Raw genomic sequence first — 26,024 nt, forward strand, 5'->3', positions numbered from 1 at the left:
CAAACGGCCACGCGTTTCAGGTCACGCTGACCTTCGTGGGTAGCTGTCCCCTGGCCTCTCTCTTTGCCCCGGGCGGGGAGCCGCCCGGGGTGTCACTCGGGAGGAGGGTGTGACCCCGCCCCACTCCCTTGCCGCTGGACAGCAGCTTGATTAATGACTCTCCCGCCGTGGGGAAGTGGGCGGCCGCTCCCGTAAGCCGCAGGCTGCGGAGCGAAGAGGACTGGTGTTCAGGTGAGCTCCGGGTTCCCCACTGCAGACAGCCCGCCCCGTGCCTTATAAAAGGCTCTGCCGGCATCTGCCAGCGGGAGACGAGGGACAATGTGACCGCGGAAGCAGGGAGGCTGCAAGCTCTGCGCAGACTAGACAGAGCTCGGCTCCCAGTCCGGATTGGATCGGCGCCCGCCAGCCCTGCCTCCCTACTCCGACCAGCTGCGCTCCGGGCAGCGCCAAGAGGAAAAAGTAAGTCACCCTTCAGCAGCGTGCTGAGATCTCCCTAGCATTGGCTCTGGGATCAAGCTCCACGAGGGGTTTTGGTTTAGGAATCCCAACTATAATATTTTAAACAACACAGAACATCCTGTTTCAATTAATAATACAGAAGAGTTAGACCTGATTTACCAGTAAGTCCCATTCAGATTTAATGCCTTGAGGCTTCCATCCTTGGGCTCGCCTCTGTTCCTGAGAGTCTGAAATAAAGAGAGAGGAAAACATTTTGTTTAAAGTTTCACTGCTGAGAATCCTGTATAGTAGAACCAGTGTAAGTTACAAAAGTAGCACAATTGCTATCAACTCTTTCTGGTTAGAGCAAGGGGCAGAGAAATGATCACGTGGGTCCAACAGAGGAAAAAAGGACATTTATAAAAGTTTTTCCTGGTCTCTTTTACTTGACCGAACTAAAAATAAAAGCCAAGCTTTTCAAAAGAGAAAGTGGCATTCAGGAAAGCTGATCTATAAGTCCAATAAAAATATCACTCTCCATTTTGTTTTTATATAGCACTTGATATTAAATTAAATAGACTTTGTGGCAGAGCCTTTCAATTGCTGGCTTCACGATTTAAAATCAAAATATTCCTTTAGAAAAAATCTTCCTAATTCATACACTGTATTGAAGTCTAACTTTAATCAATGTAAGTTTCATAGCATTTATTGTAACAGAACAGATAAAACTGTACTAAACTGCACAATTTTTAGTAAAATTGCACAATTTTTAGTCAATTTAAATATCCCCTCTTTAATATATACCTGATCCTTTGTTGACTAACAGACATGCCCTAGAAGGGGTAAGGCTGTTAGGCAGAAGTTTGCAGGGAGGTAGATAATGCAGATAAAGATCCCAAGTATTTAACATTTAATAGAATTACTCCTCAGTTCTTTACCATTTTTCAATTTTAAAAATCCCCTAAAGATTCAAATCAATGTCCAAAGCTAGAAAGAAATGGCCACAGCTATCCATCTAAGAGCTTGTTGTGTGTACCACTCTTGAATGTTTGTATGTAATTTTGTTTGTTGATGTACCAGAAATAAATGAAATCATTAGCATTTGAAAAAATCCCACAGGAAGGGAAGTTGTCAAAAGTAACCTTGTCTAAAATGTGGATTTAAATAGAAAATATTTGGTATGCAAAACTGGAACAAATCTATTTGCAAAGAGAGAAACATATTTTGAAAGGAAAGACTTGAGGTATAATGGTAACACATTAGCCACAACTGGAATTTCTTTGGAAGACTTGTGATAAAGAAAAATATTTAAAAGGTAATATTTAACCTTTTTCTGCATATATAATAAAGGCCATTGCTGTATATTCTACATAGATTTCTATTTAATTGTATGTATTACTTTGTGCACACTTACATAGTGTGCAAGACATGTGTGTATATATATATATTTAAATTGACTAATATTAATATACACATATATATACATACACACGTCTTGCACAGTGTGTGTGTATATATATTAGTCAATTTAAATGTCATATATTTAACATCTCATTCAGACATACAAGTACTTAATGTTTCATTGTGTAAGATCAAAATATTTCCATTTAAATGGTCACAAACAGATAAAATGGACATCCTCAATTAAAAAAAAACACGGTCTGAAATTTTTGTACCTATTATTGTTGCAAATAACACCTGAAGATTGCTATAAATCAATTGCCAACATTTTATCTCCATATTTTTCCAGTAGGTTTACTTTGTACACTCATTTTTGCTGTTTTTCTTGTACAGTTAACTAGATAATCAGATTCCCTTGTTGTCTGAATATTTCTCTCACACAGGAACAAGGGAAAGAAAAATATTTTACAAATAAGAAAATATGGTTGTAAAACCACAAAAAATGGGCAGAGGGGCTTAGGGATGATGTAGTACCTGAAACTACTTTTAACTTTTTTTTTTTTTTTTTTTTTTGTAAATTGACTAGATTTCAAATTGATGATGTCCATGTTACATCATACATTTAAAGCATATACAAGTAACACTTTAGACTATTAAAACAGAAAGAGGTTTTTCTAATTTACTTTCATTATTTCATTTTCAGATTAGTCTGTACATGATGCTGTAATATTTAGGTGTGCAAATACCTGTATGGCAAGGGAATGTTTTATTTGTTTAAAACAAAAACAAAAAAAGCTGTTTCCAGTGGTATTTTAAAAACAAATTAAATGGGAAATTGTTTCTAGCCATTGGCTTTAGACATTTTTGTTTTCAAATAGACTATATTTTGTAACATGTCTCTTTAAGAGGCCCATTAAGGAAGTCCACATAGAAAATGTCGGGTGTGCAGAAAATGCAGGATCAGTCCCAAGTATGAAATTTGAGCACACACATTTGAACCTCTTTGGAAACAATGAATCTATTGAGCAACACTTCATAACAAATACAGTCTAGCTCTGGGTTCAGAAAGCAGCTAACTCATTGATTATGGATGCTACCATAAACAAATACTTTCTATTTCTTGTATATTCCCAATTACACTTTTTTGGGCCTCAGAGTACCGTGTTACATACTTGACCTAAAACCTAGAATCAGTGCACAGGTAAAATCTTGGCCCCATTGAAGTCAATGGGAGTTCTGCCATTGGTGCCAGTGGAGTCAGGATTTCATCCAACGTACTTTGTGGAGTGCTCCCCACCGGGTGTGTATATATATATATATATATGAGGAAACTAGGTTTTTGGATATAAGTTACCAGGGTATAACTAAGCGCTATTGTACCAGTATAACTCTGTCTATGCTATGGGGTTGTACCGCTATGTCTGTTTGTAAACAGATATAGTTAAAGCATTATAAAAACTGTGTAGACCATCCTTTATTCATGTGAGTAGTCCAGCTCGGGTTAAAGGGACCATTTACATGTCTCAGTATTATTCATGTAATTAGGGTCTTCCAGTTATTGGGCCCTAAACACACACTATCCAATACATACTGAAGTAAATTGAAAGACTCCTATTATTTTAAAGGGGATCTGGATTGGATCCTAAATTAGAAATTCTATTGAATGCATGAACCAGAAAAAAATCCCTCTCCCTCTCCACCCTTAGAGTTTAATGACTCTGCAGTACCAACAGAGGTGAAAATAGCACAAACTGATTTCTATCACTAAAGTCAGCCGATCTGATTCTGAATACACAGCAGACAGATGGTTGAGAATGTCAGAAAAGTGACACAAAAATGACACAATTACTGAATTTTAAATTAAAAGAAAACAGAGTTAATTTAGGTATCAATCCTCAAGTCTTTACTTACAAAAAGTTCACAGGGACTACAGTGACAGTTCTTACTTACATAATTAATATTTTATTAATTTTCACAATGAAAGGTCAACACATATAGGGAGATTTTCCTCTGAATTACAAGCACTTACAACACAAGGAAAAGTATTTTGTAAATAATAATATCACACTCTAAACAAAAATGTAAGTGAACAAGTGTATTCAAACATATCTGATATATTCTTCTGAGCCAAAAAAATTCCAAATCAATCACAGCAAAATAAACAAAATAACATTCATGTGTGCATCCATACACACCATCATCAAATTAGAGAGGACAATGTAAAAGAGCTGAACCATTTCCACTTCCTTTTTTCTTTTCCTCTCTCTGTCTCTTCCTCCCCATAGTCCTTTAGACTTTGTTCACTACTGTCATCTCCATCCTATAATATGATGACTTCAATGGGACTTAAGCATATGCTTAAATGCAGGGGTGGCCAACCTGTGGCTCTGCAGCCACATGTGGCTCTTCAGAAGTTAATATGCGGCTCCTTGTATAGGCACCGACTCCGGGGCTGGAGCTACAGGTGCCAACTTTCCAATGTGCCAGGGGGTGCTCATTGCTCAACCCCTGGCTCTGCCACAGGCCCTGCCCCCACTCCACCCCTTCTCACCCCCTCCCCTGAGCCTGCCATGCCCTCGCTCCTCTCCCTCCCACACGGAGTCTCCTGCATGTCACGAAACAGCTGAGCAGGAGGTGGGGGGAGAGAGGGGGAGGCGCTGATCTGCCGGGCTGGTGATATATTAGTGTGGCTCTTTGGCAATGTACATTGGTAATTTCTGGCTCCTTCTCAGGCTCAGGTTGGCCACCCCTGCTTAAATGCTTTGCAGAATCAGGGCATAAATAATATTCCGTATCTTATGAGTCTATTAGAAACCATCATTCATCTTGTACGTTATATTTATTTTGTTTCCAGAACCTGATTACAATGTCTTTGGATTTAATTAATAGAAGGTTTATTAACTTTTTGTTTGTTTGTTTTTGTTTATGCAGGAGAGCACTAATGACAGCAGATCTCCAACTTGGGAGAAACCAGCCCCTGTCATATATGAAATATCTGGCATACATTCAGTAGTTTTGCCTGAGCAAAGGCTGCAGAATCAGGTCCTTCAGGAGGTATTATTTCACAGAGAGTGGTGAATTGGTGAAAAGGACTGTCAGCTGAGATGGTGGAGTCAAGTATAGTAGTAATGTAGTGAAGCAAAACTTGGGTTACTATATGGGACTGAACAAATTAAAGGAATATTAGTCAGTTTTGTGATTGGGATTATCTGACAGTCCTTTCTGAAAGTCAGGAAGAAATTTTTCACTGATTGTTCTGAGCTTCTCTCCGAATGATTTTTTTTGTTGTTTTCAAGGGACACTTTTACGGCCTCTGGCACAAAGTCAAAAAACCCCAAATTGGAATAAACTTTACATTTAAAAAAAAAATTAAATGTAGAGGACAGAGCTATCATAATGATCCTTAAACCATTTCAGACATGAAAGGATTCATGGCCTGCTTCTAATTTTACAAAATAATGGGTCAAATTCTGCCCTCAGATTAATTTGTTGCTTTCTGTCAGCTCTCCATCACTTCACTGAAGATAGAGTATCGCCCTATGAGATTAGAAAATAGATTAGAAATGGGATCTTTCATGAGACGTGTTTTTAAATATCAAATAACAAAACAGAAATTATAAATAAAAACTAGTATGCAGTGTTGTTGTAGCCATGTCAGGATATTAAAGAGGCAAGATGGGTGAGGTAATATCTTTTATGGACCAACTTGTCTCGCTCACCAACAGAAGTTCGTCCAATAAAAGATATTACTTCACTCTCCTTGTCTCTCTAATATCCTGGGACGAACATGGCTACAATAACACTGCATACTAGAGCAGTGAACTACAGTTCTGCAAGTAGGAATCCTGCTGTTTGCTCTAGCTGACAACTTTTGGGGTTTTTATTCTATTCCTTAACAACCACCAGGTGAACACCTTCCAATAGTGCAAGTGACTTCTTTCTGTCTTCCCTTTCTCAGCGAGAAAATTGTGTGAGGATTTATATAATAGATGATGTGTTTATATTAGCAAAGACAAGGCTGAAGAAGTGAACCTTCCAGTTGAATGGAAGGTGTTGAGGTTTTTGGTAGTTCTTAGATCTTGTGGAAGTTGATTCCACAGTCTTGGACTGATTCCTAAGAAAGCTCTCTTGTACACATCCTTGCTGTAGACAGTTCCATTGTGCCAGAGGAATGAAGTTGTCATCCACAGTTCTTGTCCCAGCATATTAGATGGCTTACGTTACACTTGAGTACGTGCATGTGGGTTTGGGACAGAAAGACCTTCTTCACTTGCAGTGCAAATCCTATCTGCTCTCTTGCTGAGGTTTTTGAGCTTCACCATGGGTTTGCAGCACTGCTACTGCTGCAGGGGTTGGATGGTTTCAGAGCTGCTCTTGTTGATTACAGGTCCCTGTCCACCTTGGAAGTCACCAATGGACTGTAGAAATGTATCTGAGAACAGCAAGGAGATCTCCAGCTCTTGTTTGGAGCCTGACTCACTGCTGGCCCCAGCATCTGGCAGTGATTCTTGCTCCTCCTCCTCAGCCGGACGAGTTGGGGCAACTGCTGGGAGACCAGCAGCTGCAAATGCTGCCCGGGAGCGTAGCCGAGTGCAGACCCTGCGCCATGCCTTCCTGGAGCTGCAGAGGACCCTCCCCGCTGTGCCACCTGACACCAAGCTCTCCAAGTTGGATGTGCTGCTCCTAGCCACCACCTATATTGCACACCTCACCCGTAGCCTGCAGGATGAGGAAGAGTTGTCTGGGGAGGGCTTGGGCACCCTGAGAGGGGATGGCTACCTGCACCCTGTCAAGGTAAGGCAGCTGAGGGACAGCTAGAATCTTCGTATTTATCCTGCTAAATCAAAAATAGTGTCTAATATGAGTAGTTCCAGTATTTCCCATCACCACAATCTTTAGGCACCAAGGACCAGATCCTTGAAGGTATTTAGGTGCCAAACTCCCACTAACTTCAATGGTCATGATCCAAAACACTTTGGAGTTATTGAGAGTCCTTGCACTAACTTCAATGGGCTTTGGATCAGGCTTTAAAATACAAAAGCACAAGCTCTCTAGCATAGTTAAAGCTGGCACAACTGAATGAAATGGGCAGCAGTAGAACACTGGGGCCTAGTGCAAAGGCTCACTGTTAAGGTAGTAATGGAAGCCCAGAGTATGGGTCACAAAATCCTTTAGTACCAAGTCTAGTGACTATACCTGGGGATGAGATGATCCACTGTTCTACAACAATGATTCCAAACAGTACAGTGCTTGGCGCGATAAGTAGGGTTGTTCTCTTTCTCTCACTGATCCAGTCGCAGCTTTAGGTCAAGATGTTAGGTGGAGCACTAAATTCTTCTTGGCTGCATATGTATTCATTATATAAGGGCACTTTATGGTCTCTTTGTTAAGCATTCACTCTAGTTTTTACTGTACTGTTAGTTCTCCTTCAGAAAAACTTGTGAGGAAGCAGAGCAGGGAAAAGCATTATCATGAAGGAGTAGTTTGGGATAAAAATGTTCTCAAATGCATTGGACAGATGAATTTATGTACCTTCAGTTATTTTCCTTCAACTCTAATTTCATGCCTTTTGGGGTTTTTTTTTTTTTTAAAGAATACTTTGGGTATTTTTACATGTAAGATTCTGGTGAATTCAGGATGATTCAATTAGGACTAATCTTGAAATGTTCTCTGATTTCCCACAAGTTCCTTGAACATTAGTTCCCAAGACAATGAAGGAGAGTTCATTGTTAATAGTACTGAAACTGTAATTGTTCATACTTTAAAAGTAAATGTACATTTTCAGAGATGTAGGTTACTGGTTCACATGGCATTATAAGCACAAGAGATTCACTTAAATCAGCTAGAAAAAGTAGAGACTTCTTAAGAAAAACAAAACATCTAATATTTCATCTATTAAATCAAGTTTTAACTTGAAGTTATATTTCATGGAATAGTCAATATTTGTTATGTATTTTATGACAGATTCTGCCCCTTACTGACATGACTCACCCCACTAACTTCAATGGAACTAGCTGACTGTGCGCAGTGAGCAGGACTGGCCCTTGTAATATTTGGAAACCATTAAAAAAAGACAGAAGCCGGGGAAATATTTAATTAATATGGGCAGTCAAAGTATGCAGATGCACAATTCTCTGGCTACTATAATAAACTGAATAGTTGGCTCATTTTGCAATTATCTTTAGGTTTGATAAAGCACAGGTTGAATTTAAAATACTAGCAGGCAAGTTAATATTTCTAATCCTCTCAATAGTAATTTTGTTTTTAAATTGGTGTTGGTAATACAAAAAAGTATGTTGTGGTCAAATCACGGTATTCACTTTTAATAAAGTTCTAGATGTGAACATTTGAGATTATGAAATCTACAGTTACAATGCACAAGCCTAACAAGTATGAAAGTTAAAATAAAAATGCAAGTGCAATTTATATAAACTGAACAAGAAACATGATTACATTTAAAGATACTAACATAGATAATTTTCAGATACCTTAATAGATAGTGATCCATTTCATATCTCATAACATCAGATTTGTTGTAATAAAAATGTTGAAACAGATATTTTATTGCCTTTCAAAGTGAGCCAAATATCCTTGTTTTTATTTTATAATTTTAAAATTAATAGACAATTGTAGGCCTGGCTTAACATAAGTAATTAAACTAGAATTCTTTGAGGGGGTCAATAAGCATGTGGACCAAGGGATCCAGTGGATATAGTGTACTTAGATTTTCAGAAAGCCTTTGACAAGGTCCCTCGCCAAAGGCTCTTACGCAAAGTAAGCTGCCACGGGATAAGAGGGAATGTGCTGTCATGGATTGGTAACTGGTTAAAAGATAGGAAACAAAGGGTAGGTATAAATGGTCAGTTTTCCGAATGGAGAGAGGTAAATAGTGGTGTCCCCCAGGGGTCTGTTCTGGGACCAGTCCTATTCAACATATTCATAAATGATCTGGAAAAAGGGGTAAACAGTGAGGTGGCAAAATTTGCAGATAACTATCTTTAGTAATTTTGTATTAAGACTGAGGCAGACTGCGAAGAGCTACAAAAGGATCTCTCAAAACTCGGTGACTGGGCAACAAAATGGCATATGAAATTTAATGTTGATAAATGCAAAGTAATGCATATTGGAAAGCATAATCCCAACTATATATATAAAATGACAGGGTCTAAATTAGCTGTTACCACTCAAGAAAGAGATCTTGGAGTCGTGGATAGTTCTCTGAAAACCTCCACTCAATATGCAGTGGCAGTCAAAAAAGTGAACAGAATGCAGGGAATAATTAAGAAAGGGATATATAATGGGACAGAAAATATCATGTTGCCTCCATATAAATCCATGGTACACCCACATATTGAATACTGTGTGCAGATATGGTCGCTCCATCTCAGAAAAGATATATCGGAATTGGAAAAAGTTCAGAAAAGGGCAACAATAATTATTAGGTATGGAACTGCTTCTGTATGAGGAGAGATTAATAAGATTGGGACTTTTCACCTTGGAAAAGAGACGGTTAAGGGGAGTTAAGATTGAGGTCTATAAAATCATGACTGGTGTAGAAAAAGTATATAAGGAAGTGTTGTTTACTACTTCTCATAACACGAGAACTAGGGCTCACCAACTGAAATTAATAGGTAGCAGATTTAAAACAAATAAAAGGAAGTATTTCTTCACACAACGCACAGTCAACCTGTGGAACTCCTTGCCAGAGGGTGTTGTGAAGGCCAAGACCAAAACAGGGTTTAAAACTAGAACTAGATAAATTCATGGAGGATAGGTCCACCAATGGCTATTAGCCAGGATGGGCAGGAATGGTGTCCCTAGACTCTGTTTGCCAGATGCTGGGAATGAGCAACAGGGGATGGATCACTTGATGATTACCTGTTCTGTTCATTCCCTCTGGGGCACCTGGCACTGGCCACTGTTGGAAGACAGGCTATTGGGCTAGATGGACCTTTGGTCTGACCCAGTAGGGCCATTCTTATGGGTAAATCCTCATTTCTTGGAAGTCAGGATTAGGAAGGGAAATAAATTAGCAGGTTAAAACCAAAATGTCTGTGGTAACTAGAATAGGGAAATGGGTCAATAAGCTAAAAAACAAAATGTCTGAACTAACTACAATAAGGGGAAACATCCTAAAAATTTTACAATAAACAAAATAAGCCTAAAACATAAAATAAGTTAAAGAGTAAGTCACATATGAACAGTGCGTGAACAAAGCATGCTGTAAAAAATACAGGTTCCTATGAAATAACTAAGCCAATCCCAAAACATGTAATGCAATGTATAGTAAATGCAATGGTGTGTGTGTATATATATGTGTGTGTGTGTGTATATATATGGTTTTCTGTATAACTTTGGATGTGTGGTACACCCTAATCAACTCAGCATAGTTTTGCTGTATGCCAAATAAAAAATACCTAATTAACAAAATCTAAAGTCAAAGTATGTTCTTAAAAAGTCAAGCAAAAAACGGCCTCAAAAAAATCCTAACATAGGGGTTCCATGACTAAGATTCCAAATTCTATTCATCTGGAGCAGGTAACTTAGTTTATTATATATTTAGCTTTACTCTCAAGGATTGCAACCCAGCAGTTTAGCAATGGCATTGAAAGGATTTCAATTTGAGGTTTCCAGGGCACTGGATGAGTGGGTTAGATTTAAATGGACTTCACAGGCAAGTGATAGGGGGAGACTGGAACTGGGTGGAAAATGAGCTCCAGAAAATAGTATTAGACAAATGCAAGAAAAAATTCATGTTACTAAAATATAGTATAAAATTCTCTCCTAAAAAAATCAGTAACATAAAAAAATTAAAATGTACTTTTAATATCTATGGAAAAAAATGCTTGGCAGAGCACAGCAAAGGTCTGTTAAATGCCACTAACATTTAAAAAATATAACCCAGGGGCAATCGTAAAAAAAAAAATAATTGCAGCTAAAAATATGTGCAAAAAGTACAAAAATAAGCTCAAAGCTACCAAAAGCATTGGCTAAAAATGTCACTTAATTTTTTTTTAAAAAGTAAAACATTAAAGCATTTATGCAAAAGTTAAAAACTTTACAAAGTGCTAAAAATATCAAGCAAGTTAGTAAAATAGAAGTATTAAACATAACAGTAAATTTAAAAATTGCTTAATTTAATAATAAAACATGGTTGCCGCAGTACAACTCAGTGCATTCTTGCCCAGTTAAACCCTCATAGTCAAACAAAGTATGCAAGGAAAGGTTAGGTGGTAACAACTACCACCACTATGCTTTTGTCTCCAAAAACCTTTACAGCCATTCTAAAAGAAAAAAAAAGACAGTTTTCCTCCAAAAATGGTCTGTAAATAATCAATTGTAAATAACTGCTGTAGGCAAAAAAACCAACCACTACTTCAAATGATATAATTATAAACAATTTAGTCAAAATCACTAAGAAAAAAGGGGGAGGGTTCCATTTAAACTTAACTGCCTCCAAATGTACAACTAAAAAATGTAATCTGGGTATAGTTATCTAAAAATAATTTAAGCAACACCAGAGGTATTAAGCAAAATATTTAAAATAAATGTAAAATACATTTTTGTAATTATGCAAGGTTTTAAAAACCTAAACTGGATTGTAAAACACCATTTGGTATGTTTATAATTAATTAGCTTTTAAAAAATTCCACCAAAAATCCATTTCAATCTTTCACTCAAAGTTGCAAAAACTAAGCAAAACACTTTTTAAGGAGCTGCCAATGTTTCCTGGCAATCTTTGCTGAATTCCCCGCCCCAAGCCAAACACAAATAGCTAGTTTTATCTGGCTTTATTACCTCAATGTTTTTATAAAATTCAACATCTTTTTACATAAAAACTAAAAAACATAATATATATCAAAAACCAAAAACAGAAAAAAAACCCCTCTAAATTATTTTATAATAAAACAGCAACTACAAAAGCTGCAGAAAAATAAATTTTAAAAAACAATGCACCTCTACAGTAACAGCGGGGAGCAGGGGAAGGGGGCTGCCACAAAAGTAGCAATATTAAAAACATTAAGCCATAAAGGTGGCTATAAATAAATAAATGCCCCCAACAATTGTATCTAAATCCCCTGAACTGCTTTGAAATCTCAACCACTAACTTTTATTAAAAAATATGAAATAGAAAAATAGGTTCCATATATGTGACAATGGTAACTCAATTTTGAAGATGAAAATACACAATAATTTTTAAATTGGAAGATTAATGGTTAAATGCTCTGCACTACTTTGAAATTTCAATCAGTATATCTGATATTACAAAAACAGGACATAGTCGTATCATATATGTGACAATAAAAATTCAGTGTTGGATTTAAGCCATGAGAGTGCTACTCTTATACCAGAACTCCTCAATGAAATTATGCCTATATATATCCATGTTTGTTTATTTGTCACTCTTATTTTAGTGATATTATGGAGTTGCTAGTAGCAACTCTATAGTTAAACCTGAGTTTTCTTGATGGGTTCTGATGTCATTATAAACCATGGGTGATATCCTGGCCCTACTGAAGCCAACCTCATGAGAATGGCGCTGTAGGTGCAGATCTACTCTGAAAAGTGTCACTGTACAAATAACATTGTGGGGTGCCGTATTTATTGTGTCTCAGCTATTTCTATATAAAATGTATAGAAAAGGTTGGCTTTTCTAATTCCCAGCCCTACAGAATCAACCCAGAATTTGTAAGTCAAGCTGAGTTCTTTCCTTCTCATGCATCCTAAATACTACCCTCATTTGTATCTATAAAAAGAAAAGGAGTACTAGTGGCACCTTAGAGACTAACCAATTTATTTGAGCATAAGCTTTCGTGAGCTACAGCTCACTTCATCGGATGTACTCTTTTTGCGAATACAGACTAACACGGCTGCTACTCTGAAATTTGTATCTATGTAATTCTGATACCTAAAGTTGTGCCCTCAATGCCAACTGTACAACCACAGTGCTCTCAGTAGATTTGTACAGTGTAAATTATTTGCCTTGTAACTGGAAATAAGTAAACTGTTCTGATAATGAAGAAGAAGGAATAGATTCTGGCTTCCTCTCCTAGAACTGTTGGATCTGCAAGAGGCATCAGGAATAAAAAATCATGAGTGATCAGGTATGATTTTGATAGAGAGCAGATATATTGAGTTAAGTGCCATTGTTATGTAGTCAGTTTTCAGGCTCCGATACAGCAAATGATAGCACATGGAAAAACTGAAGTCAATTGGGTTCTTCATAGATGCAGCAATCCGCCCAAACACTAGGATGACGGCCTAAGTGATTTGTCACCACAAGCTCAAAATAGAATTCCTGTTGCCATATATAGGAATGTTCTGTTTTTACTTAATATACAGCTACAACATCTGTTTATATTCTGCACATGAATACAATTTACCATGTTTTTTCTGTTCGTTCATGGGGATTTTCAGTAACTCTACTTTATACAATGATATTTCATTAAACAGTTTTCAGTAATTTGGTTCATTATTATTTGAGCACTGACACGAAAATCAAACATTTTTGGAGATAACCATAGATTTTTGCATCTTATTTTATTGTGACTTCATTACTATTTGAAGTTTTGCATTCATTTATATTTCAGAAATCATATCACATGTTTTAGAGAGACTCACTTTTTGGACACCTTGTTTGTATCCTGTCTTTCAGAAATGGCCAATGCGATCCAGGTTATATATTGGAGCTACAGGACAGTTTTTGAATCACTCTGTGCAAGCAGAAAATGCAAACCAAGGAGAAACATCAACAAATTCACAAAGCTAATCTACCTTGTCCTTTCTGAAAATTATTATATTTATTACACCAGATATATTTAAGTTAAAACACATTTTCAAACAAACTATAATTTCTGATATATTGTTAACGGATGAGAGAGAATTGATTTTTAAATGTATGTAAAACCACATTAAGTAAATGTGAAATTTAATTTGTCCCTAGCAGTGGTGGAAATTGGTGATGTCCAAAATGGGTGGGCAAAACTGACAGACAATTGCACTCAGAGCTAACTTAAAGCAGCACCCAATGCAGTGATACAGTACTCTTAATGAATCAATACAGAGTAGGTACTGTACCATACCCAGAACGAAGGATTCACAGAATACGTTATATAGGAACAAATGCAATATAAACCATGTACAGTGCAATGCAAGTTTCAACTAAAAAGCAAACACAAGGATGTCTAAAGAAATACAAACAAGACCAAAGAGATATACACTTTCTACACTGTGGATGAAATCCTGGTTCCACTGAAGTCAACGGCAGAACTCCCAATGACTTCCATATGGTCAGGATTTCACCCTAATAATCTAAGATGACCTTAAATTTCTGAATTTTCTCTGAAAATGTGAATGTAAGTTCATTGTCAAGTGAAAGGTGTCCTGTAATCCCCCCTACCCCCCCAACATAAACAAATGCAAACTGCTTTGTAGATTAAATGTAGCAGTAATATATGTTTACAATATAAATTAAATATTGCTTGTACTGGTGTATATTATAGTGTCACAGGTTACATGGTTTGAAATGTACAAAATGTGTTTGGGGATTAATTCAAAGGTATAACTTGTTTGCTTACATAGCAGGAATTATTTACTTTGTCTTTAAGGAATGTGATGTATTCAAGAAAACTGAGCCTTTATGTTAGGCTGATTTACTACACCCTGTTCAGTTAAAACATTTGCTGTGAATAGGCAACAGTATCTGAAATTAAATACATAGTGAGATATCATTCAATAGTTTCCATTATGTAAAACTTTGTCATGGTTTACACAGCTTACTGTTGATGCTAAAACTAACATTTTATTAAATACTCTTAATTAGAAACTTCTACATAAATTCAGCTGGGCTGCAAATTAATTTTTTAAAATCTGCATCAGCTTAATTTCTGATTGCACAAGAAACAATAAACTTTTATAATAATAATCATACTTTGCACCTTTATAGTAACTTCCATCTGAGGCTGTCTTAATGATTTAGCAAAAAGAAAAGGAGGACTTGTGGCACCTTAGAGACTAACCAATTTATTTGAGCATGAAAGCTCATGCTCAAATAAATTGGTTAGTCTCTAAGGTGCCACAAGTCCTCCTTTTCTTTTTGCGAATACAGACTAACATGGCTGTTACTCTGAAACCTGTCATTAATGATTTAGGCCTCACAATTCCATTTCACAGATTAATAAAATTAAGCACTGAAGGATCAAGTTTTGTAGAAGTGCCCACTAATTTTGGTGCTTCAATTTTTGTGTGTCCCACTTAGGACACTTATGGTCTCACTTTCAGAGGTGCTAAGTATTTCAGTGGGAGCTAAGAATGCTCAGCCCCTCAGAAATTTAGGTTCTAAGTGTCATCCAAAATCAGAGTGGACATCCAAAATCAGTAGATAAATCTATAACAGTGGCCTAAGTGAGTTGCCCAGTGTAATATAGGAAGCATGCAGCAAACCAGGAACAGAACACAAGTCTCTTGATTCCCAGTTCTGTGCTTTAACTACAAGATCCCCGTTTTCCTTTAAAATATTTTGTTACAAAAATATTTTTCAAATGTGTATAATTTAAAGATGGTGTATTAAGAAATTAATAACTACTGAACTTGACTGACAATATAACAAAGATGAGAATTTCTCTGACAGACGGAATGTTCTTCCAACAACACAACTCCTGAAAAATGGCCTTTCTCTCAGATTCAAGATCTCTCTGAGACCTGTAATTCTTCTCGCACTGATAAGAAAAAATAGTGAAACTTCTCCCCAAGATGCATAACAATACTTACTAATGATAGTGCCCTTTACAAGCATTAACCCTCACAACACTCCCATCAGATAGGAAAGTATTATTATTATTATTTATTTGTATTACCAGAGTGCCTAGGAACCCTAGACATGGACCAAGACCCCAGTGTGCTAGGCACTGAACAAAAGAAAAGATAATGAGGGAGTTTTGCAGATGTTTTTGGGGAGTGCCTTCCAAGCATGAAGGGTAGCATGGGAGAAAGCACGAAGGTTCTTGAACAAGTGGGCAATGGAGGCTGGCATCGTGGCATCAGAGGCAGAAGTCGACCTTTTGATAGTGAATGAGAGATGAGAGGAAGGGTGGGGCTAGGTCATGAAGGATTTTGAAGGTGAGGGAAGTAGTTTACATTTGATGCAGTAGAGACGGGGGAGCCAGCGGAAGGATGCAAGAGAGGAGTGATGTGGTAAAAGCAAAGGACTGGGGAAATGATCTTTGCAGCAGCATTCTGAATGGAAATGAGTGGGGCATATTTGAATTTGTCAAAGCTAAAGAAAAAGATGCTGCAGTAATTGAAACATGAGACAATGAGAGCTTGGACTAGAGTTTTAGCTGTGATGGATAGGAAACAGTGTATATTAGAGTTGTTATGCAGAAAGAATGAGCAAGATTTAGATACACCCTGGATGTGAACAGACACAAAAAGAATGAAGTGACTTGCCAAGGGCCACATAACAAATCAGTGACAGAGTTGAGAAGTGGAGGAGCTCTTGGCTCCTAGTCCTATATTCACTCCTCTATAGTAAATTGCCCTTCCGGAGTATGTTACTGTTTTTATAGAAAGTTTATTTCCAACATGCTTTGTGATAAAATACATGCAAAACAGTAGTTTTTCATACATGTATATATTCATACAGTAGAAGTTTATTTTATCAATTTTCATCATGGCAAAAGGTTAAAAAAGTGAAGGGCCACAGATTCTGTACCAGGAGTGGTGGTTTTTAATATATTAATGATCTGGAAGAGGGGTTGAGAATTAAAATGATAAAATTTGCAGATGACACAAAATTAGTTCGGTTGGTTAAGTCTGGAGAACAGTGTTTTTCAAAGTCCGGGTCACGACCCAGTACTGAATCGCGGCATGTAAGACACTTGTAAGGCCTGTAAGCATGTAAGACCTTGCTCAGCGACCCTGGTCAGCACCGCCACCCGGACATTAAAAGTCCCATTGGCAGTGCTGCTAAGGTAGGCTAGTGCCTACCTTGTTCAACACCACACTGCACCCTGGAAGCGGCCAGCAGCAGGTCCAGCTTCTAGGAAGGGGGGCCACCAGGCTCCATGCGCTGCCCCTGCCCCAAGCAGCAGCTTCGCACTCCCGGCCAATGGGAGCTGGGGGGGGGGCGGGGGCGGCTGTGCCCGTGGGCAAGAGCCACGCGAAGCCACTTGCATGCCTCTGCCTAGGAGTCAGACCTGCTGCTAGCCACTTTTGGAGCACAGTGCAATCTATGGTGCCAGGACAGGCAGGAAGCCTGCCTCTGCACCCTGGCTGTGCTGCTGATTGGGAGCCACTGCAGGTAAATCCACACTCCAATCCCCTGCCCCAGCCCTGAGCCGCCCCCAAACCCCTCATCCCCAGCCCCACCCCAGAGCCTGCCACCCAGCCCAGACCCCCTCCTGCACCCCAACCCCCTCCCCCAGCCCAGAGTCCCCTCCAAGACCCTGAACCCCTCATTCCCGGCCTCACCCCGCAGCCCTCACCCCCACCCTCTGCCCCAGGCATGAGCCCCTCCCACACCCCAAACCCCTCTGCTCCAGCTCCATTGGGTTGTGGGCATCAACAATTTTCTTCAACTGGGTCCCCAGAAAAGAAGTTTGAAAACCACTGCTGTAGAAGACTGTGAGGAACTTCAAAAGTACCTAACCAAACCAGTCAAATGGGTAACAAAATGACAGATGAAATTCTATATTCAAAAAATGCAAAGGAGTATCCACTGAAGGGAATGATTTGAAATTCTCACACACCTTATGGGGTTCTAAATTAATGCCATCAGTTAAGGAAAAAGAAGACCTATGGTGAAATCTTGGCTCCACTGAAATCAATGGCAAAATTTCCATTGACTTCAGTGGAGCCACAATTTCATCCCTGGGCATCACTGTGAAGAGTTCAATGACGATTTCTGCCCAATGTGCAGCAGAGGTTAAAAAACGAAACAAACATGAGGATGTATAAGGGGTGGGATGGAGATTAACATGTAGGCCACCTCCCCCGTGGCTTTTGGGGGGCGGAGGGAACTCAGGATAGCAGCCATGTCCCTTTAACAAATGATAGTTTCTTCTCTAGATTGTCGATAAACAGAGCGAGCATGAAGACAGAATTAGTAGTACATCTCTGCAGAGGTGATTCCTTCAGTAATTCAGCCAAAGCTATGGCACCAGGCCCTGGGATAACAGAGAGGCCTACAACTCGAGCCTGCAGCAGCGCCCCAGTAATTTGAAGGATGAGGCAGTGGCTGCGGTGTACGTGTCAGGGTGAATTTTTAAATCCCCGCTCACTTTATTTGTACCCTGACTTGCCTACAGCTTCCCCAAGGGCCTGGTCCTCTCCGCAGCCGCTGCGTGCGCGCTCCTGGTGGCTCCATTTCACGCAAACGGGTGACAGGATTCCGGCCAAACTCGGTCACACGCCCCAGGCCGCCTGGGGCGCCCGAGGGCAGCGGGGCGGCGGCGGCAGCAGCAGGCTGGGAGCTGGCTTGGCAATAGCCTGCCCGAGGCGGGGCGCCTGCACAGCCGCCCCAAGGCATAACGACAAACACAGAGCTCCCCAGAGCCCCACGCGGGGCGGGAGCCGGGACCCGCGCGCCCCGAGGAACCAAGCGGGGGTTCAGGGCCCGCCGCACGTTTAACCGCCACGGCCTGACCCCAGTCCACCTGCCAATGCCTATGTCGATACAGCACCGTGCCGGCTGCGCATGCGCAGAGTCTGTAGCCTGGGGAGGGGCGGTGCTCGGCACTGCGCAGGCGCATCTCTGACGTGCAGCTCCCATTACTTTAGTGGGACCGGTCCAGGATGCTGCTGAGCCACACAGTCTGGGCGCGGTTGGCGCTCTGTCAGTACTTCCGGTCACGCGGGGCAAACGGAAGTGGCGTTTCTCACGTGGCCCAGCTTGGAATCGTTTTAACTGGAGGGAATTCATTTCCTGCTTCCGTTCCTTTTGTGGGTGCGCGCGAGGGAGCAGGAGAGCGGCCCACGAGGTGCGGGCCTGGGGGATCTGGGCTCAGGGGATCCTGTGGGTGGGGGAGGTCTGTGCTGGGGGGACGGATAGGAGCGGGTTCTGTGGCGGGTTGGATGGGTGTGTGTGGGTGAAGGGGTGGGGGGGGACACGGGCGTGTGTGGGAGCAGGGGGTTGGGGAAGCCTGGGGGGTGAAAGCAGGGCAGGGCGGTCTGTGCGGGGGAGGGGGATCGGTATGTGTGGGAGGAGGGGTTAAGGGGAGCCTGGGGGGTGAAAGCAGGGCATGGAGGTCTGTGCTGGGGGGACGGATGGGAGGGGGTTCTGTGGCGGGTTGGATGGGTGTGCGTGGGTGAAGGGGTTGGGGGGGGAAAGACACTGGCGTGTGTGGGAGCAGGGGGTTGGGGGAGCCTGGGGGTTGAAAGCAGGGCAGTCTGTGTGGGGGAGAGGGATGGATATGTGTGGGAGGAGGGGTTAAGGGGAGGCTGAGGGCATGAAAGCAGGGCAGGATGGTCTGTGTGGGGGAGGGGTATGTGTGGGAGGAGGAGGTTAAGGGGAGGCTGGGGGTGTGAAAGCAGGGATGGGCAGTTTGTGTGTGGCAGGAGGGATTGGGGGGGGTCTGTCTGTGCTTGCTGGGTATGCCCGCGTTGAGGCGGTTGGTTGGCAGAGTTGGTTCGAGTGCCTTGGTGAGGCAGCTGGTGTATGTCGCAGCATCAGCTCTGTGGCCAAATTGCCAGCCCCTGTATGTCTCTGGTAGGCCGATAATGTACTGTGAGGCCACTGAGACCGTCTCCCTAGAGCCTGAGTGTTGCAGAGGCCAGGGAGTAGTTTCCAGTCCTGGGTGAAGCATAGATGCCCTGGGTATGCCTCGAAGCCAGGGGTGGCCAACTTGAGCCTGAGAAGGATCCAGAATTTACCAATTGTACATTGCCAAAGAGCTACAGTAATATGTCAGCAACCTCCCATCTGCTCCCCCCTGATCACAGTGCCTCCCACCCACCTGCAGCCCTGTGATCAGTGCCTCCCACTACCTCCGGATCACCTGTTTTATGGGTGCAGGAGGCTGGGGGGAGTTAGGGCATGGTAAGCACAGGGTAGGGCTTGGGAAGGGGTGTAGCGGGGGGCAGGGCCTGTGGTAGAGCCAGCGGGTGAGCAACCCCCGCCCCCGGCACATTGGAAAGTTGGCACCTGTAGTTCCAGCCCCAGAGTTGGTGCCTATACAAGGAGCTGCATGTGGCTTCGGAGCCACAGGCTGGCCATCCCTGATCTAAGTTCTTGGACGTGGGAAGCACTATTAGCTCTGAGAGCCTCCTACTGGATCCTCAATGAAGACTTAGCTAGACTTGTTAATTGTCACTGACAGTTTCCAATTCTGGCAATTCCATTGCAAGTCTCGCACTGTTTGTTTTTCTTTCATACCCGGTTGCTGGAGGCAAGAAGTTGCATGAGACTATCTACAGAGGAGACATTGCCAGTTATCACTGTAATGTGCTAGTGTGGTTAAACTTCTATAATTACACCAATGTAATTCCCTATGTAGACACTTAGCCCTCAATAATGGTGGCTTTTTTGCCTTCGCTTAACTGCTCTCAAAGTAACCTAAGTTAAAATATATAAATGCATTCATACTGGAATAAGAGAGTCTGCATGGGGGTATACCTGTATAATTATAGCAGTCTAAATTAACACCCTGTATTGTACTGGTATAACTTTCCCATATAGAGAAACCCTTAGTTTCTAGCCCTCTTGGTTGCAGAGAAAAGCTTAAAAACATGATGCAAGTGCACCCTAATATCTTAGAAACTAAAAGACAAATATGAGAGAGCTGCTGCTAGGAACTATTAGTACAGTAACAGTTGACAGACTATTTAGTCACCGCAGAGAATGTGTAGATTCTTAGACTTGGTCTATACTTAAGCTTTCCTGGCATAGCAGTGTCAGTTGGGGGTGTGTGACTTTTTTACACTTCTAACCAACATAGTTGTGCTGGCAACGTTCTCGTATAGACAATTCTACTGGCAGAAAGTTATTTTGCTAGTACAATTTATTTTGCTCGGGGAACTGGTATAAGATATACTGGGTTAACTTTTGCAGGTTAAGCTAGTTCTACACTAAGTTTGTCAGTATAGAAACTCCTTGTAGATCTTGCTGTTTTCTACAATATTCAAGCTTGCATTAAGAAAATTTCTGCTATAGCTCTCATAGGCTTGGTCACATGTCTCTCTGATGTACCTGTGTTGATATACCCCCTCAGTATAGATGCAGCTATGTTGATGGAAGAGTACTTCTGTCAATATAGCTAATATTTAGGGAGGTAGTGTTCCTATAGCAACAGAAAAAACTTTGTCACTGTAGACTGCATCTACACTATGGGGCTATGCTGGCATAGTCTCTGTAGTGTAGACATACCCATAGAAAAAACACCTCTCTGTACACCTCTCTCCTGTAGTTCACCTTGATGTGCTTTTAACTTTGTGGTTACAAGTGTTAATATGCAGCTTTTTAGAGCTGTTCACACCAGAAGTATTTACCCACTGTTTGTCTAGTGTCATTGCAGCTTTGTCTACACACAGACTTTCACTAGCTTAACTGAACATGTGTTTTTTAATTGATTCAGAGCTGGTGTACACTACAAAGTTAGGCTGGTTTAACTACATTGCTCAGGGGGCTGTGAAAAATTTCACATCCTGTGCAATGTAATTAAGCTGACCTAAACCCCGTTGTAAAAACCACTAGGTTGATAGATGAATTCTTCCATTAAGCTAGCTACCATCCCTTGAGAGGTGGATTTACTACAGAGTCAGACGAACCCCTTCTGAAACTGTAGTACATATCTACACTACAGCAATGCTGCTGCAGCATTTCTACTGTAGACATACCTTAGTTAACTGGTGGAAGTTGTATGTAGATGAGGGCTGTATCTCAGTGTATTAATTTGGATGGTTGTCTTACGACTGTGCGTGTGTTGTATGCCAAACAATCTTTTGATCACTTAACCCCGGGGGGCAGGAGGGGAGAACCTCATTTTATTTTTAAGTTAAAAAGAAAAAATCACAAACTCCAGGCCCTGGTGGTTATAGTATCAGCTTAGCAAGCTGAACTTGGGTGGGATAGATTGTTTAGCAAACCAGTCTTGGTGTAGCTGTGCAATATTTTTCAGTGACCCACATAATTTTTTTTTATGCTACCACTTTGTGGTATTTAAAATATGAATAGGGAAAAGTAGAATAGGAAACAAAGTTAAAATGTTTGCAAACATCTGTCTCAGCTCAGGAGTACCAAGCAATTAAAGTATTTCAAGAACAAGTTATATTACTTTGAATTAGAAATCTGATTTGGGGAAAAAAAATCAAAACCAACTTGTTAAATCCCTGACTACAAAGGAGAATAAATAGTGTACTATTGCTTTAAGGATAAATTATATAGGAAAAATATCTACAAGTCATGAGGAAAATGAATTAATCCCAACCTAATTTGTTCGAAATTGGCTTTGACGCTAACTAGTAAACTGCCCTCAATATTCCACGTAAGCACCCAGTATACTTTCCTATAATGACAGAACAAATATTGAGTGAGAAGATCTTCAAATCCTTAAACAAAAGGATTATAAAAGATCACATGGGTTTATTTTAAAAAAAAAAAAAATTCCCTTATCACAAGTTTATTATTAATAAATATTTAAATTGCGGTAGCATCTAAAAACCACAGTGAGGTTGGATCCCATTGTGCTAGGCACAAAAAGTTGACAGCAGTACAATTCTGAATAGGACATGGGCGCATACATCTCAAATAGCCGTGTTTGCCTTGTTTGCTGGGGAGCTTGGTAGCATTGGGGGAGAAAGGAATCCTCAAGTCTAACAAATTTATACAAATAGCCATCAGTTTTCGTTTTATGGTATGCAAATATAACTTCAGAAATTCTGCTACTTGTGGGGTTCTAAAAGAGAACAAAGTTGATGTGATTGTTTTTATAAATTGGAAAAGTACTTTTAAAAATATAATGTTGAAGTCCTGAGAGATGAGCGGCAGGTTTCCTGGTTTCTCTTTGAATGTCTAATTCCACAAAGTATTGACAATTACAATGAAAATGAGAGTTTAGAAATCAGCTAGTTCTTTCAGACCTTTGGTACCTTGCACAGTGTCTCTGGCAGAGAAACCAGGAAGTATATAATTTTAAGTAGAATTTAAATTCTAATAATCTTAATGTTGACACAATTTTAAAAATGGAGTGAATGTAATTTGCACTTTAAAAATAAAAAATGGGGCAGATGACCTGCTAAGATGTTTTATATACACTGTGATTTGAATGGATAGAGTTTCTAGTGGAAATGAATAGAGGTAATTTCCTATTATGTCCTCCTCATAATGGCATCTCCACCATTTCTGAGACTAATCAAATGTGATTATAGTTGCACTAACACATTATTTTGAACAAACTGCTCTGTTTGCAAATTAAATAGCTAATTTCTATTTGAGACTTGCTTTTAGACACCTAGTTTATTTTACTACAGCTTGCATATGTTTTGTGAAATTGAGCTGGATTTCATTAGGCAATAGAAGACATTTACTATTGGCAAATCATCTTTATTGATTATTTTGAGTTATTTTCAGTCTTTCAAGTCTTCCAAATAATGATAAATTGAACAGCTAAATAACCTTGCTGCTGCTGATATGCCTTCATAAATCATTTTCATCAGCAGCTGGGTGTCCAAATTCTAATGATAAATTGCCCCTTTGTCTCTGGGGAGTTTGGTTAGAGACTTGTCCAGTGGTCCTGACCATGCCCTTTCCATAGTATAGTGACATACTTAAGAGCAGTAGTTGTCTTGGGACTCCATTGTAGTGGGATCTTGGTTTGGTAGTCTCAGAGGCAGCATGATCTTGGTAAGAGTTCTGACCTTGAATTGAACCTTCAGGGAATGTGCCATTGTGCTTACATGAAGACCTGTGCTCCCAAAGTGAGGTAAATATAACCTTTAACCTTAGTTCATCTTTCATACTTGTCAAACCCAACTGGATGAAAAAAGCAATGGCTACTCATTAGGAACATCATACTCTTGTAAAATCAATAACTCTGCATAGTGGAACATGCTTAAACACGTAGACTTACCCACAACACATTCTTTTAATGGGCAAAATATTAATGCCTTCTGTTTAACCTTTTTATCTCTTAAAAAATTGTGACATTTTACTGAACTTATCCCAGAACTCTCTTAATAAAAATGGTTTAATATTAAATTGTCACTGGGATCAGTGTTGCTTCACTGATATAATAATTCTTTTGGCCCATTTTCCAAGTGAATGATAAAAATTCCTGCTACTCAGGTTGCAGTAGAACTCCAAATAAGCCAAATAATTTGACTTCCTGTCAACTGTTCAAAATGTCTGGAACTCTTTTCTTTTAGGTAATGAGGATAGAATCAGCTGTTAGTATTTGTTTCTGATGGTATTGCAAGTTTACTGTGTGGACTCTGCCATGCTACTCCTCTGTAACCAGCAAGGTGTCACGTGAACTATTAAAGAAATAAGCCTGTGAGTATATTGTTGGGATTTTTTTCTTACTGTAAATACACAGTGCTCAGAGAGCTTCTGCAAGCTAGCAACCAGGAAGCTGTTTTCTGTTAAATCCAGACCCAAGTCACTGTGGCTTTGAAAATTTTGATTTTGCAGGGGGAAAAAGAAGCAAGATGGCAGTGAGGAAAACCATTACTTGTCAGTTTTTGTTTTTCATGCGACTGAGTGTTCTGTATTAACAAATGCAAATTACTTCAAAATATGCACCTACATGTTGGCAAACTGTCCTGAGTGGCTGAGATGCTGGACAAAGTGCCCAGGTGCATGTGTTTTCATAGCTTGAAGTTGGCCTTCTCCCATGCAGTAATAACTGTATCAAAGATGGGAAGTTGCTTCACTGGCATAATGATGATTTCCTTTTTGCCGTTTACCCAACTGACTGTCATTTCATTGATGTATAGTTCTGAATCTGAGATGCCAGCACATCTGTTAAGTAAATCAAATAATGAGGAATTTGTAGAATTCAGTGGTCCACGTGAATTTATAATTTTTTTTTCATCCCCTGCCCCAAACACCACAGATGAGCATTGACCTCGGAGATTGTGTTGCTCTGTCCAGAAAACCCTATATTGTGAGATGGGCTTTCAAATGCTGCTTACCTGAAGCCTGCCAGCTCTCACCTGAACTGCTGAGGTAATTTAAATGCTTATCTTTTGCATTTCAGTATTTCAGCTGTAGGACACCAGAGGATTTGTTGAGAAGCTTATTGCATAGACAAGTAATAAATTAATCAGATAGCAGAGTTCACTCTGGTTCTCCTGAACAAACAGAATAAATCCCAGAATACTCAGATACAAGCTGTTCTCTTTAGAAACCAGAGAGCAAAGATAGCTACACTTCACCTGGCCATTCCTCCCCATTCTACACTGGTGGAGTCCACACAGTGGCAAGTAAGTATAATTACCACACTTGTGACTAAAAATGTGGAGGAAACTAATTTCTTAAATGGTTCTCAAGCTAACAGGCAGTCTGGACCTTTAATTCTTGTAAAGAGATTTGTGTAATAACGTGGGGCCTGATCTTCAGACTGTGGCTTGCTTTTGCACTTAGAATGAATTGCTGGAAAAAAGCATGATGATTAATTTTGTGGATGCAAAATTAAACCCCAGCTTGAAGGCCGGGTTTAACTTGTAGTTCTAGGATGCTTATTTTATACTTCTAAAGAGATGTCACTATATTAATGTTTTCTTTGTGATCAAATACTTAGTTTTAGTCTCATAGCATTAAATGCTCATCATAGATGGGAAGTTGCTTTGTTGGCATAATTTCTTTTTGCCATTTACCCAACTGATTGTTTTGATGATGTATCTCAAATGCCAGCCAAACAATGAATAAGCTAAAAAGTGCCTATGGATCAAATTGATTAATGTTTCTGATATTAAATTTTTCTTTAAAATAGTGAGAATTGAGTCAGTTGTGATGTTTATTTCAAATGGTTTTTACAAGTCCCATGTACTTTGTGTACGGCCAGCAAAATGTCCTATCAACTGGTAAAGTAATAAAAATGAGTCTGTTGCTTTTCTTTTCTATCCATAGTAGAAATCAGAATCCAATAAGAGTGAAATCTTCAGCTGGTGAAAATCTCTACAGAATATGTCCATGATGCTTTCCTATGACTTCCCTGAAACTATGCTGGCTTATACCAGCTGAGGATCTG

At 40.0% G+C, this 26,024-nt stretch overlaps 1 protein-coding gene, 1 long non-coding RNA gene and 1 other non-coding gene across 18 annotated transcripts in view; all 3 read left to right on the forward strand.

Annotated features, from left to right (window-relative positions):
* Positions 1-58: 58 nt before the first annotated feature.
* TCF24 (transcription factor 24) lies at positions 59-14,790 on the forward strand. Of its 3 annotated transcripts, XM_027828518.3 has the most exons (4): positions 59-459; positions 4,771-4,893; positions 6,227-6,633; positions 13,496-14,790. In XM_027828518.3, the coding sequence occupies exons 3-4, from the start codon at positions 6,253-6,255 to the stop codon at positions 13,607-13,609; spliced, it is 495 nt and encodes a 164-aa protein (XP_027684319.2). In that variant the 5' UTR covers positions 59-459; positions 4,771-4,893; positions 6,227-6,252; the 3' UTR covers positions 13,610-14,790. The 3 variants fall into 3 exon arrangements, with proteins under 3 accessions (XP_027684319.2, XP_007066268.3, XP_043395484.1); XM_007066206.4 differs by lacking the exon at positions 4,771-4,893; XM_043539549.1 differs by lacking the exons at positions 59-459; positions 4,771-4,893 and having other exon boundaries at positions 6,159-6,633.
* A 3,822-nt stretch (positions 14,791-18,612) lies between these two features.
* Positions 18,613-26,024, forward strand: part of LOC114020935 — a 30,168-nt gene continuing 22,756 nt past the window's right edge. For 4 of the 14 annotated variants that reach the window (XR_005224297.2, XR_005224301.2, XR_005224298.2 and 1 more), the window contains exons 1-3: positions 18,613-18,818; positions 24,199-24,325; positions 24,888-25,000. This is a non-coding gene — a long non-coding RNA (uncharacterized LOC114020935). Of the gene's footprint in view, positions 18,819-19,931; positions 23,757-24,198; positions 24,326-24,887; positions 25,001-26,024 lie in introns of those variants that run through there. The other 10 variants (XR_005224303.2, XR_005224311.2, XR_003565662.3 and 7 more) reach the window with 6 other exon arrangements.
* Positions 24,704-24,789, forward strand: LOC114020937. The gene has a single exon (XR_003565665.1). It is a non-coding gene; the product is annotated as a small nucleolar RNA SNORD87 (small nucleolar RNA).

This window comes from Chelonia mydas, chromosome 2 (genome assembly GCF_015237465.2).
Source record: "Chelonia mydas isolate rCheMyd1 chromosome 2, rCheMyd1.pri.v2, whole genome shotgun sequence".
Classification (NCBI taxonomy): domain Eukaryota; kingdom Metazoa; phylum Chordata; order Testudines; family Cheloniidae; genus Chelonia; species Chelonia mydas.

What these genes read in the sequence shown, in the direction of transcription:
- TCF24 (XM_043539549.1), top strand. Translation starts at nt 6,160, where the DNA reads ATGGGTTTGCAGCACTGCTACTGCTGCAGGGGTTGGATGGTTTCAGAG. An exon ending in GCTACCTGCACCCTGTCAAG is followed by an intron (nt 6,634 to 13,495) that starts GTAAGGCAGCTG and finishes CCTGTCTTTCAG; the next exon opens with AAATGGCCAATGCGATCCAG.